The sequence below is a fragment of the Lithobates pipiens genome, unplaced genomic scaffold (assembly GCF_037356315.1).
Source record: "Lithobates pipiens isolate NorthernLeopardFrog02 unplaced genomic scaffold, aLitPip1_a1.2 Scaffold_27, whole genome shotgun sequence".
Classification (NCBI taxonomy): domain Eukaryota; kingdom Metazoa; phylum Chordata; class Amphibia; order Anura; family Ranidae; genus Lithobates; species Lithobates pipiens.
The window spans coordinates 154,509,692-154,524,996 of NW_027507788.1; the positions used below are offsets into that span (position 1 = coordinate 154,509,692).

General features: G+C 43.2%; 1 protein-coding gene across 2 annotated transcripts in view; it reads left to right on the top strand.

The window, feature by feature from the left end:
* Positions 1 to 15,305, top strand: part of LOC143934249 (interleukin-18-like) — an 85,203-nt gene that overhangs the window by 45,014 nt on the left and 24,884 nt on the right. For both annotated transcript variants that reach the window (XM_077457700.1, XM_077457701.1), the window contains one exon: positions 6,640 to 6,691. In XM_077457700.1, the coding sequence (XP_077313826.1) occupies positions 6,667 to 6,691 (25 nt within the window). In that variant the 5' untranslated portion in view covers positions 6,640 to 6,666. The remainder of the gene's footprint in view (positions 1 to 6,639; positions 6,692 to 15,305) is intronic.

Genomic DNA, 15,305 nt, shown 5'->3' on the forward strand with positions numbered 1-15,305 from the left:
ATAGTGATACAATATAGCATATATATATATATATATATATATATATATATATATTAAAAAAAAAGTAGTAGTAAAATATGGCCAAGAAAGGATAGACAAAGAGAGATTTATGTGTATCATAATAATAATACATAATGGGGGAGAGATATAGATTGACAAGGAAGGGGATATCAGGGGGGCACTAAAAATTACTAATAAAACAATTCAAATCGAATTCAACATTCAATCCTCTGGGGGGAAAAGGTATCAAGTGCAAATATCCATTTTGATTCTATCTGGCTCAAAGTCCTAACTTTATGTCCCCCTCTCCAGTGTTTGACGTAGGGAACAATACCCCAGAACTTCAAGTCCCTGGGATCTTTTTTATGATGGATAGCGAAATGCTTAGACACGCTATGTTTATCAAATCCCTTTAGGATGTTTTGTATATGTTCCTTGATCCTAATCCTCAGAGGCCTCTTTGTGCGGCCTACGTACTGAAGTCCGCAGCTACATTCTAAGACATATACAGCACCCTCTGTATTACTGTAATACCATATATACTTTCTTACGTGTTTCAAGGTTAAAGACATCTTTTTCAGAGCTGCTCTGAAGAAAAGTGCTTTGCCCTCAAAACGCATAAGCTGTGCCTCTTTGGATGGATACATTTCCTATGTTGGTACATGTTACTTGCACTTGATTTGTATAATGCCACGTATACACGACTGGACTTTCCAGCAGGAAAGGTTCGACGGTCTTCCTGATGGACTTTTGACGGAGTTACGATGGACTTCCGAATGAACGGACTTGGCCACACACGAACAGACTAAAGTCAGTTAGAAAGTTTGTTTGTTTTGAAGGTGATGACATAAGATGGGACTAGAAAAGGAAGTTCAATAGCCAGTAGCCAATAGTTGTCCTTGCGTCATATTTGGTCCGTTGAACCAGCATACAGACGAACGGTTTTCCCTATTGGAATTGAGTCCATCAGACAGATTTGAAACATGTTCTATTTCTATTGCGTCTGACCTATTCTGCCGGAAAGTCCGGTCGTGTGTACGTGGCATAAAACCTGCACTCAGATCAATATTGACAGCTGCCCCAAGTGAGGCTGAATACAAACCTACCAAATAAATCACAAAGGATCAGTCCCTTTAAGAACTCATATAACCAACAAAGTATATATAATATATCAGTATGTAAATGTACAAACATTAGATCAAAAGTGCTAAATAAATATCAAAAGTGCTAAATAAAAACATTACAATTAATAAAATAAATGTGTGCATAATGGCAATTTATCAACTCATATAATTGTGCAAAAAATTGGAGTGCAATCCACAGTGCAGATCTCCAGCAGTGAAGATCAGTATATGACTGTGATGGAAAGCGCCTTTTGTGGACTAAGTTGTGTGCATGTGTGTATGTACAGAATGTGTATATATATATATATATATATATATATATATATATATATATATATATATATATATATACAGTATATATGAATTGATAAATTGTTTCATGCACAGACATCACAGTCATATACTGATCTTCATTGCTGGAAATCTGCACTGTGGATTGGATTCCTATTTTATGCACAATTATATGAATTTATAAATTACTATTTTGCACATTTATTAATTATTGTATTGATTGTATGAATTTTTTTTAGCACTTATGGTATAATGTTTTCACATTTACATGCTGAGATATTATGTATATGACCCCCATTAAAAACAGCTGTGTATGACGAAACGCGTCTGTGAGAGCATGCAGTGACGTCACTGTGTCGATTTGAAGGAGGAAGGACTCCTATAGTGCCGGCCAGCATATTCTACATGCTTTTTAATCTACTAATGTTTATAAGTACAACCATTTTTTTAATAAATATTCCTGTGTTACGGAATTATGCTATGGTCCCCTTTCTTTTCATATGCTGTACGATTCCATGGACCGCATGTTTTATAGAAAGAGCCTAGCATCCTGCACAACCTATGAGAGGCATCCCCTGAGTCTTCCATTCCTGATGTTAAAGGCTGTGGCTGGGTTATAGCCGAATGCTGATTTGGGCTTGTCCTCTGGTAAGCGGCTTTCCATACAGTGGTGGTTTTTTCACTTAGTTAGTTCACAGAGGTGTTTACTCAATTTCACATATGGACATATGGTTTGCCAAGAGACTGTACTGAGTTGATTCACTACGTCTGACACCTATCTTGGATGACACTTACCCTTCGGTCTGTTGTGGACCTTGTTGGACTCATTGCTGGCGCAGTTTTCTCTTCCTATTATGTATATGATTAAGGCTCCATTCATACCTAAGCGTAGAGCAGCTGACAGGTGCTGCAGCATGTTTTTTTTTATTATTATTTTTTTATTTGAGCGTTTTTGGAGCGGCACCATTTATTTGAATGGGCCTTCCTCCGCTCCAAAATGCTTCAAAAGAAGCTTATGTATCAAATCTTGGCTCAGAGTCAAGAATTTTTTCTGTGTAGCATTTTGATGCTCAACAATCGTGGCAAAATCACACCTCGTTTGGGGTGCCATTAGGAGATAATGGCATCGCAAACGCGTTCCATGTTTTGCCGTAATTCTAGAATCACGGGCGGAATCACAGATATTCCGCCCGCAATCCAGAGCGCTCAGGTGTGATTTGTTGGTTGTGTGAATATACTTTGTTGGTTATGTGAGTTCTTAAAGGGACAGACACCTTATTTAATTTAAAAGGATAACCACACCTGTTTTTTCCTTTTTGATTTACATGAACTTGATTGTGTACCTTTTGTGAGTACATTGACATTTGGTTTTATTCAATAAAGAGTTTTTTTATGGTATTGCACTAGGCCGGTGTTCTTTCTTCTTTTGCTTCTGTTTTAGTACTGGTTACCCCAAACTAAAGTGGGTAGCAATGTCGGCGTAGCATGCAGTGTGGCGGTGTCCAGTGGCAGTGACCATTTGTATTGACAAGATTGAAAAAGAGCCTGCTTTGAACCCACAAATAGATTTACATCTCTGAGGGCTTTTCCTACCAGTAGCGCATACCAGAGTGTCTGTATTGTGTGTTTTTTTTTTTAAACTGCAAAAATTATAAGTACCTGAATTTGATTGTCTTCAGCCTCCTGTACAGCAGAGGTCAGGTAGATGGAGCACGGATGCCAATCAGTTGTGCTGCAGTGCAGGAGCATGTTGATAGGAGGAGAAGGCAGAGTGACAGAGATGATTTCTGATGCTTCTCGTTTTACTGTGCAGTCACAGGCTGGTTGTGGGGACTGAAAATGCCTTTGCTGTGTGACAGAGCTATGTACATCTCAGGGCTGGATTTCATTTTAAGCGGAACTTAAGTCTCTCAATCAGCATGAACTAGTTTTTTATCTTTATGCTGCTAGCCTTGGTAAATAGATAGGAAGATATAATATATTTTTCTTGTTTTACTCCTTCTTTTATTTATTTTTATTTCTTCAGTTGCTTCCTGGTTTCTGGCCTTGGCCAAAAATGATGTCATACATCCCGGGAGTTTTCGTGGGCATCTTTTTCTTTCATCTGGAGGAGGGGAGGGGGTATTTTCTCAGCTAAGCACCCTCCTGTCTGCATGCCTGAGCTAAGAGCGATTTCAGGAAGTAAATGCTACATGAATGATCTGACCTTACTCAAGGTGGCTGTGGCTAGAAATGCTAGCTGGGTGTTTTTCAAAAAAACATGAAGGCATTGATAGATGGAGGAATTTGCTTTGAATATTAAAATGGGATTAAATTGTGTTTTCAGTTTGTGGTGCTCTGATACAGTTTAGTTCCACTTTACTATAAAATAAAAATAAAAAGGTTGCTAATAATTGCTGGAAAGTTGAAGCAAAGTCAGCAGTGCTTGTAGGTCAAACTACAAGCTAGTAAACGTGGTCATATGTAGCGGCGGCTCCCGAAGAGCAGGCGCTATGCGTTTTTCAAAGTTAAACTTTACCTAAACTGCAGTTTGGTTTGGGTTTTATTTGTCTAAATTGGACCTCTGCATCAGTCTGACTGGATTGTGAGATGTTCAGCCTGGCCACAGGGAGTACTGTCTCTTGTGGCAGGCGTGGAACTAGGGTCTATTCAGGCGCTTAAGTCGGGAGAAACCCAGAGTACTTCGAGCATACCAGGGAAGGACTCTTTAAAAGAACACCACGTATGGGTTGGTTTTCTTAACAAGAGCCTGGAAGGGCTGAAGTAACCGAGAGAATCCGGTCTTGTGGATATCGCCAAGCGGGCTGAAAGATCTAGGTATCCTACAAATGTTCTACAGCTTAGTTTCCCTACATGTTCTGCAACAACGTCTGTGACAAAGACTTTGTTCCTGAGTAAGCACCTTGATGGCTGCTAGGCCTTGTGGCAGAGGGACTGTCCAACCTGAGTGTTCATCCAGCTGTGAGTGGCTATTCTCTGGATGCAGTCAAAGCAAGCAAGTTCTTTAAAGTTTTTGGACTTTGACATAAGAGTACCTGAACTTCCTTTCCAACCCTCTGATCCCAAGTTGAAAGACTGTTTAATTGACTGCGTTTTGCAAATAAAATGTATTCAAGTGGATCTGTCATCAGTCTCTAGTTACGGGGCTATTTACCACGGGATATCCCCTAGACATGCCGCAAGGAGAGAAGAAGGTAACGGTAAGCCCAAAAATAACCAGCAGCTTCTTCGGGGGTTAGTGCTACACATAGGTCATGTTGGGCAAGCAGTACCATCACTTATGCAAATTAATGAATCACAAAAGCCCTGCAACTGCATGTAATGTATGCAGTTTCAGCAGGGCGCTGTGGGCTTTCAATCATTAAAACAGGCAGCCAAGAGGTGGATAATTGCCTCTGAGGTCTGTCAAATGCTTAAAATATTATTAGCCATTCTAACTGCAAAGTAAGTATGGACCTGGAGCAGATATTCCCAGTAGCAGATAATTGGACGGCTGTGTAAACATGAACTGAAAATTTCGAGGGTGTTCAGAATGACTATGAAACACTACATTCCCCCATTCCAGATTACAATAATGCTAATCGTAGCCCCACTGGAACAGACCGCTTTGCTAATATCAACTCAAGAGGAACAATTTATTTTAGATTTAGATATCACACTGGAGGAGGTTAAGGTGCAATTGACTCCTCTTCGAATGAGAAGACCCTGGGGCGCGACGGTCTTCCAGCTGAGTAGTATAAGAATTTTTCAAAGGGTACTGCCCCTAGTTTAAAAGACCTACATACACACTGTCACTTTGGTGGAATCTCCCAGATTCTATGTCTCAAGCACATGTGATTTTATATATAAGCCTGGCAGAGATTCGATTAAATTGGACTATTTATTTAATATGTAGTTAAAATATTACCCTGGAGCAGTGATCCTCAGGCTTTGGGGTTGATTTACGAATGGCAAATAGATTGTGCACTTTGCAAAGTGCAGTTGCTCCATAGGCTATTAAATTAGCAGAAGCTCTGCTGACTTCTATCATCCAATCATGTGCAAGCAAACATACTGTTTTTTACATTTCCCTTGCATGTGATTGGGTATTCTTTGCAGAGTGAAGACTTGCCTAATTTACTAAGCTCTGCAGCAATTGAACTTTGCAAAGTACACAGTGTATTTGCCTTTAGTAAATCAACCCCTTTGTGTACAGTGTGCTAACATCAAAACCTTTGCTGTGGGTGCTGGATCCAAAATGGCAGACAGTTACTGTAAGAGCTTACAATCTTGGCATAAGTGGTACAAAAGGTAATAACTGTGAGGGATAAGCTGATGGAAGAATTAAAAGTTTAGTTGTTAGATGGAGGTGGGATAGGCTTCCCTTAAGAGATACGTTTTCAGGGATTTGCCTAAAGGTAGCCACAGTAGGAGATAGATGGACAAATTGAGGTAGAGAGTTTCAGAAAATGGGAGAGGCTCTGGAGGGGTCCTGGAGATGAACATGGGAGGAGGAGACAAGGGAGCTAGCGAGCAGGAGGCCTTGAGAGGAGCAGAAAGGACAGTTTGGGTGATATTTGGAGACACGATTGGTGATGTAGACCAGGCTAGAATTATGAATGACTTTGTATGTTGTTATTATTTTTAAATTAATTTTGCTGGGCAATCGTAAGCCAGTGGAGGGATTGGCAGAGAGGGGCGGCAGACATTGAATGGTTGGAAGGTAGATAAGGCTGGCAGCAGCCTTCATGATAGACTGAAAGGGGGATAGCCTATGGAGAGGTAGATGGATGATAAGGAAATAGTCAAGAGATAACAAGGGAGAGAATAAGTAGCTTGGTGGTTTCATTAGTTAAAAAGGGGTGAATATTAGAGATGTTACGGAGGAGAAGTCTACAAGATTTGGACAGTGACTAGATTTGGAGCTGAAAGGACAGGTCAGAGTCTAGGATTACACTTAGTACTCTGGGGTGAGGAAGGGACTGATAGTTGTGTGGTTGATCTTTATGGAAAGGTCAGGGATGAGTCAACAGGCGGTAGGGGATATTATCAGCTTGGTTTGATTTAGCTTGAGGAAGTGGTGTGACATCTGTGTTGATATGTCAGTAAGTTAGTAATGCGAAATAAGACTGAAGGAGGAGGTGAGGAGTAGAGAGATTTTGGTGTCATCAGCATAGAATATATGAGCACATGCTATTTGTCAATCACTTCTCTAACGTCTTATTTTTGTGTGTTTTTCTCATAGAGGAAATTGATTTGCCGTCCTGCTACTATGTCCATGAGTTGTGCATATGCAGGTGAGAAATATAAACATGTGGTCGGTATGTTAATAACCATTAAGGGAAACCTTGCAATTCTGCTAATTTCCTTCATTTTTTGCAGTTGGATACACTTTTCTTTAAGGCTATTTAAAGAGCAGTAATGACATGCAAACTGTACTTACATGTAGAATTATTAAATTATCTGTTAACTGACCTTAGGGGAGAAAACAGCTTGCTTCCTGTACATATCTGTGTAGGTCCCCACCTTTCATCTACCTAACCATAATGATAGACAACTGCTCATCAGTACAGAGCGCATGCTATATAACAGGCAGTTGTGTTATAAATGCACTGTGGACATTTTACAAGCCTACCATTTATTTAGCATGTTGTGAGATATCATTGTGCCCTGGTACAAACCATTAGTAAGACCTCATCTGGAATATGTAGTTCAGTTTTGAGCACCAGTTCACAAAAAGGATATGGGGGAACTGGAGAAAGGACGACCAAACTGATAAGAGGCATGGAGGAGCTGAGCTATGAGGAAAGATTAGAGGAACTGAATTTATTTTCGTTTGAGAAAAGGAAAAGGAGAGATTCAGTGGGGGTACGATCAACATGTATAAATACATATAGTGGTTCATATAGCGAACTTGGTGTAGAGTTATACGCTTTCAGGTCATCACAAAGGACAAAGGAGCACTCTTTAACTTTGGAGGAAAAGAGAATTAAAGTGATTGTAAAGGATATTTTTAAAAATATAATAAACATGCTATACTTACCTCTCTGTGCAATAGTTTTGCACAGAGCGGCCTCAAACCTCCTCTTCTGGGTCCTCCCTACCAGCACTGATGGCTCACCCTTTCCTCCAAGTACCCCCCTTGCTAGCAGAAAACAAGTACTCCTGCGCACAAGTGGGCCAACCAGGTGGGCTAGAGGTCATAATGGACAACGTCTCAGGCCTTGCTGCCCTCAAGGATAGGGGTGTCCTAGCAGTCAAAGGAGAAATAGAAAAAAGAGGGTGCACCAACCTTGTGCATTAAAAAAAGTAAATTAAAAACTACTCACAAACATATGGAAGAAAACCACAATATAAAAAGCCTTCAGATGATGGCCATCGGTCTCACGACAACAGATCCCAGATGGTAATGGAGAAGATTATAAGGGCCACTGTTGGCTGGCGCGTTTTCGAAGGAATACCTTCTTCCTCAGAGCCCAGCAGTGTTGTCTTCTTCAGTTTGTTATATATACACACATACGAGAGTGTGCACCTGTAATAAGGGGTTAAATCCTGTGTTACATTTATTCATAGGTTCATTCAGATATTTACCCTTTCAGATTTGTGGAAATAAGTACAATTATTTTATTTATTTATTTTTTAATTGAATTTTTATTGAAAATATAAAGATAACAATGACAAAGTGTCTTATGCTTGCATAAATGCACAGGTAAACAGTAAGTCCATCATATAAGACAAATCAGAAACAGAGAGGGGAGGGGAGGAAGGAGAGGGGAGGGAAGAAAGAGGAGGGGGGGGCAGGATATTTCAGCACATTCAGTATATCCTCACATAAATTAACAATTATTTGCGGTACGAAACAGCAATCGTCACAATCAAATAGGCATAGGACAGTGAGCAGGAAATGTGGAAACTTCATTCCTTTAGAAGGGCATGAAACAGTGTGAATGGTCAATTTGAGCCTTAAACTCAGCGTAGGAGGTCCAAAATCAGAAGACTATATTAAGTAGCAGCATATAGTTTAGAGCGATACCACAGATCCCAAATCATAGAGAACTGAGGCATAGTGTCATGGACTATGGCTGTAAGCTTCTCCATTCGGCCGATATGTTCTAGGTTCTGCAAGGCTTGGGGGAAAGTGGGCGGAGTACGTGATAGCCACCTTATAGGGATAGCTCTCTTAGCTGCTAACAAAATAAAGGTGGCGAGCTTCTGAGCATGTCTAGAGAGTCCAGGAATCGGTAACCCTAGTAGGAAATACAGAGGATCTAATGGGAGGGAAATCTCAAACAAGTCTTGGATGAAGGATTGTATTGTAATCCAAAATGGGCGGATCAATGGGCATGCCCAAAAGATATGGAAATGGGAACCTATATCCCCTCGACATCTCCAGCACATCGCAGGGGTCTTGGGATCATATTTATTTAAAATTTCAGGCGTTCTATACCAAAAGAGCAGAATCTTGTAAGCCGTTTCCTTCTGTTCCACACAGCGGGATGACTTAGAGACGGCTTCCCATATTCTCTGCCATTGTGGGAGTAGGATGGGATGTTCTAACACTTGCGACCACCTACGCATATATGAATGAGAAGATTCCGTAATGGGCACCGATTCATGAAGTATTCTATAAATGTCAGAGATTAAATGGGCCTGATATGGGCCCTGAGCACATAAAAATTCAAATGGAGTTGGCTTGTCAAGACAGAGAGTGGGGGATTTAGAAGCAAAGTAGTGTCTGATTTGCAGATAGGAGTGGAAGAGTTGTTTGGGAATTTGGTGCTGTTTCTGCAATTCCGCGAATGATAGAAGCCTCCTGGTGAGCGGATGCACTATATTGCGGAGTTGAAACAAACCAGCTTCGGACCAAGGAATCACTCTATCATATGCTAGGCTGTCTGGGATATCTGGATTAAACAGTATGTTTAGCAAAGGAGGGCATTGGGAGGCCAGAGGAAACAACTTTAGGCATTTCCTCCAGATTTCCAAGGAAAACAGCATCGGGGCCAGACAAATGCTACGAAGTGGACCCATGGAGGTTTTAAGGTCTGCCCAAAGCATGGCACAGATGTGTGCAGGCCCGGTGATGCTCATCTCAATTTCAGCCCATACTGTAGGGGCTTTCCGGGATGACCAGGTAATAACTGGTTTAAGGTGTGTAGCATAGTAATATTTGATCAGATCTGGGGCTCCCAGACCTCCACGCCATTTAGGAGCCAACATCACCGGACCTGCAACCCTATGCGCTCGATAATGCCAATAAGTACAATTATTAAAACACACAACACACAAGTAATATGCAATAAAGGAGATTTACATAGCTTCGATTAAAGATGTATAACAGATGATACGATACAGGATAAATACAGCATATTCAATCCAGGGGAGTCAAAATCTCATTAGAAATGTGATACCTGGAGACGACAGTCAACATGATTCAGACTTCAGTCCTATATATGAATATAGATCCATACTACAGCACTAATGAGGCACCTCCCAGAGAGGCTCAGGCATCACACCCACAAATTTTGGGCGGTACTCAACAAGAGGGTGATGCCCTAATAACATGAATGGACATCCACATGTTATTTGGGCGTTGCCCTCTTGTTGAGTACCGCCCAAAATTTGTGGGTGTGATCACTGAGCCCCTCTGGGAGGTTCCTCATTGGTGCACACTCTTGTATGTGTAAGAAACTGAAGGAGACAACACTGCTGGGCTCTGAGGAAGAAGGTATTCCTTCAAAACGCGTCAGCCGGCAGTGGTCCTTATAATCTTCTCCATTACCATCTAGAGTCTGTTGTCATGAGACCGATGGCCATCATCTGAAGGCTTTTCATATTGCGGTTTTCTTCCACAAGTTTGTGAGTACCGTATATACTCGAGTATACGCCGACATTTCAGCACATTGTTTCTGTGCTAAAAAACCCCCCTTGGCTTATACTCGAGTCACTGTGCCCATCTGCAGCCTCATGTGCCCAATCTCCTGGCGCTGTGACATGCAGTCTAGTCAGCTGCCATCCAGTGCAATAAGCCCCTCCTTCTCCTCGTCCTCGTCCATGATAGGCGGAACACTGACTCACTACTGGAAAAATTAATCAGTGTTACACCACGGATGAGGAGAAGGTGGGGCTTTGTTGCACTGGACGGCCACCGACTAGACTGCATCTCACAGTGCCGGTGTTCTGGAGGTCCGGTACATGAGGCAGGGAGATGGGCATAGTGAGGCAGGGATATGGACACAGTAAGGCAGGGAGATGGACACAGTGAGGCAGGGAGATGGACACAGTGAGGCAGGGAGATGGGCAGAGTGAGGCAGGGAGATGGGCAGAGTGAGGCAGGAAGATGGGCAGAGTGAGGCATACAGATGGACACAGTAAGGTTGCAGATGGGCATTGTTGACCCTCATGTACATGAGGCAGGGAGATGGGCACAGTGAGGCAGAGAGATGGGCACAGTGAGGCAGGGAGATGGGCACAGTGAGGCAGGGAGATGGGCACAGTGAGGCAAGGAGATGGACACAGTGAGGCAGGGAGATGGGCAGAGTGAGGCAGGATGATGGGCAGAGTGAGGCATACAGATACATCTAAGGATAATGCACAAGGTCGGTGTGCCCTCTTTTTTCTATACCCCCCTTTCTATCTGGGGGGAGCATCTCTTGAAAGGTTTTGTACCTCATTGCAGATAATGCATTAAGGTAAAAATAATTTTTGCTTTTATAACCACTATAAACTCAACATACAGAAAGGCTCCACCACGGTAAAAGATGTGGAAAAGATTCCCTCAAGAGCTAGGTCTGGCCAGCTCAGCAGATTGTTTTAAAAAGGCAGGGAGATGGACACAGTGAGGCAGGGAGATGGGCAGAGTGAGGCAGGGAGATGAGCAGAGTGAGGCAGGGAGATGAGCAGAGTGAGGCAGGGAGATGAGCAGAGTGAGGCAGGGAGATGAGCAGAGTGAGGCAGGGAGATGGGCACAGTGAGGCAGGGAGATGGGCACAGTGAGGCAGGGAGATGGGCACAGTCAGGCAGGGAGATCGGCACAGTGAGGCAGGGAGATGGGCACAGTGAGGCAGGGAGATGGGCACAGTGAGGCAGGGAGATGGACACAGTGAGACAGGGAGATGGACACAGTGAGGCAGGGAGATGGGCAGAGTGAGGCAGGAAGATGGGCAGAGTGAGGCATACAGATGGACACAGTAAGGCTGCAGATGGGCATTGTTGACCCTCTTTTCCACTTACAGTAGCTGCTCCATTTCTCACCCTAGGCTTATAGTCGAGTAAATAAATTTTCCTAGTTTTTGTGGTAAAATAAGGGGCTTTGGCTTATATTCGGGTCAGCCTATACTCGATTATATATGGTAGTTTTTTAATAAAATACATCTAAGCATTGTTGACCCTCAGGTACATGAGGCAGGGAGATGGGCAGAGTATGGAAAGGAGATGGGCAGAGTGAGGTAGGGAGATGGGCAGAGTGAGGCAGGGAGATGGGCAGAGTGAGGCGGGAAGATGGGCAGAGTGAGGCATACAGATGGACACAGGCTACAGATGGGCATTGTTGACCCTCAGGTACATGAGGCAGGGAGATGGGCAGAATGAGGCAGGGAGATGGACACAGTGAGGCAGGGAGATGGACACAGTGAGGCAGGGAGATGGACACAGTGAGGCTGGGAGATGGACACAGTGAGGCTGGGAGATGGGCAGAGTGAGTCAGGGAGATGAGCAGAGTGAGGCAAGGAGATGGGCATAGTGAGGCATACAGATGGACACAGTAAGGCTGCAGATGGGCATTGTTGACCCTCAGGTACATGAGGCAGGGAGATGGGCAGAGTGAGGCAGGGAGATGGGCAGAGTGAGGCAGGGAGATGGACACAGTGAGGCAGGGAGATGGACACAGTGAGGCAGGGAGATGGACACAGTGAGGCAGGGAGATGGACACAGTGAGGCAGGGAGATGGACACAGTGAGGCAGGGAGATGGGCAGAGTGAGGCAGGAAGATTGGCAGAGTGAGACAGGAAGATGGGCAGAGTGAGGTATACAGATGGACACAGTAAGGCTGCAGATGGGCATTGTTGACCCTCTTTTCCACTTACAGTAGCTGCTCCATTTCTCACCCTAGGCTTATAGTCGAGTAAATAAGTTTTCCTAGTTTTTGTGGTAAAATTAGGTGTTTGGCTTATATTCGGGTCAGCCTATAATCAAGTATATACAGTAGTTTTTTAATAAAATACATCTAAGGATAATGCACAAGGTCAGTGCGCCCTCTTTTTTCTATACCCCCCTTTCTATCTGGGGGGAGCAGCTCTTGAAAGGTTTTGTACCTCATTGCAGATAATGCATTAAGGTAAAAATCATTTTTGCTTTTATAACCACTATAAACTCAATATACAGAAAGGCTCCACCACGGTAAAAGATGTGGAAAAGATTCCCTCAAGAGCTAGGTCTGGCCAGCTCAGCAGATTGTTTTAAAAAGGGCCTGGATTCTTTTCTAAATGCACAAAATATAGCTGGATACTAATATGTATAGGCAATAACACCAGGGGATCAAGGAAATACTTTGCAGGGAATCGGGACGGAAAATAGCCACTGATTACTGTATAAATGTCAATGGCAGGGAAGGGGTTTACACTAGGGGGCAATCAAGGGGTTAACTGTGTTCCCTATGAGAGTTTCTAACTGTGGGGGGGGGGGGGGGGGGGGGGCTTCCTGGGACATGACAGAAATCACTGTTGCGGACCACTGGGAACAGTGGATCCCTGTCATGTCACCTGTCAGAACGAGGAAATATCTTGTTTACATAGGCATCTCCCCGTCCTGCCTGTGTATAGGGCAATCGCAGGCCGCCAAGGACATCGAGTCCTCCCGACCCGCAGGCACGCTCCCGCAGCGTGTAGCAGGAGCGAGTGCGCACCGACGATAGAGCTGCACGATTATGGCTAAAATGAGAATCATGATTTTTTTTTGCTTAGAAGACAGATCACGATTCTCTCACGATTCTCGCGGTGTAACATCATCTTTCACATTAAAACAAAAAAAAAATTGGGCTAACTTTACTGTTTCGTTTTTGTTTTGTTATTCATTGAAGTAAATTTTTTCCCAAAAAATTGCATTTGAAAGACCGTTGGGCAAATACAGTGTGACATAAAATATTGCAGCAATTGTCATTTTATTCCCTAGGGTCTCTGCTAAAATATATATAATGTTTGGGGGTTCTAAGTAATTTTCTAGCAAAAAATATTGATTTTAACTTAAAGAAGTGTCAGAAAAAGATTTAGACTTTAAGTGGTTAAACTTCCTGCATTTACAGGTTGTTGAAAACTTGGCAGTTGGCCCGGATTATTTATTTACACAGAAGTTCTATCCCTTGGATCTAAGAAGGAAGCTTAATTACAATGTTGCAAGTTAAAAAAAACTTGGCAGACTGTTTTCTTTTGACAGAGCAGATAGTTTCTCCACTTGTTTATATGAAAGAATGGGCAACCTCTGCGGGAAAGATTGTCAGAGGGGATGAATCGAGATCACGATTTTTTAAGGATTAATTGTGCAGCTCTAACCGACAGTGACGTGCACGCGCCCACCGGCAACTGAACCTGCGTGAGCCGCAGTACACCTATGGCAATTCACATTGGAGAGCCATTGTGCCACCGTCAGCCAATCCTAAAGCGGTTAAAGTATATTCTCATAAAAATGTTGCAGAAATGGCTCTCCATGGAAGGTCCCCCGTCCCCCCCGTCCCCCCACAGGAGGCTGCTACATTCAGGCAGGCCAGCTACAGAGAGAGGAGAAGCGAGAATCTCCATTTCTCCTCTTCCCCTGTGACAAATGAAACCGGAAATGGCACATTTTAGTTGTATATTTATGGTCCACTACCATTAAGCATCAGGATTAAGCAATAGAAAGATCTCCTTGGCAAAACATTATTTTTATTGTGAATGAAGAGGGAAAGAGGAACACGATTAAAGGAACTGTGCTGCTCTTAAAGGGAAGCAGTAGTGATTGGTAAAGGTTTTCTAATTGAGATGTCAGGCTGTAGGGTCAGAGGTTACCAATAATCATGATATAATTACCTGATTTGGCAAAAAAAAAAAGAAATATTCATAAAGCACAGAGCCGACACTGTTCTGGCTCAGGCTCTTTGGTCCCAGGTTCTTCCCTGTTAGGCACATAGCAGCCAGGCACACTGTAGTTCACGGTTACTCATATCAGAAAATATGTATGTTTTTTCTGTTTATGTTGCTAAAAGAACTGGTATAGGGTGAGGGTGAGCCTTGGGATACTCCAAAAACATCGAACAAAACTGTAATGGAGTACTCTAAATCTGATCTTCTCTTTCAGGGTGAGAACCACCCTCTTGAATGTGAAGGATATCTAGATCTCAAACAGGAGTTCCTCAACTGCAGTATAATCCTGGATGTATTGCTGTAAGCTTGCCCAAATAGAGCAAAGAAATGTCTCTGGAATTCACATGGCAGCTAATCACTGTACCCTGTATACCGTGTTGCCACCTCCAGTACCTGTCATTTTCTGTACTTGTTGCCTATGTCCTGAACCCTCAGATAAGCTTTCTGCATGCCTTCAGGGGGCTAGGCCAGAGGTTGGGAGCCCCAAAATGATTTTATGAAGCTGCAGGTAGTCTCCCAGGGATGCCTCAGCCCTCAGGCTGGGTCTTATTCCCCTAGGAACAAAGAAAGCTGTTCCAGGCCCCAGCCTATTTATACCCCTCTCACTCTCCTGACCAGGGGTGCCGGGTGTGCCTGGGCACACTCTAATCACCCCCTGTTAGTGTAGCTGCATGCCGGCGATCTCCCGAGTTCTCCTGTGAAATCCTGCAAGAGAGTGTATAATGCTTCCACAATGAGCAGATCGCCAGGCTAAGGTGTCCTTTAACCACTTGCTTACTGGGCACTTAAACCCCCCTCC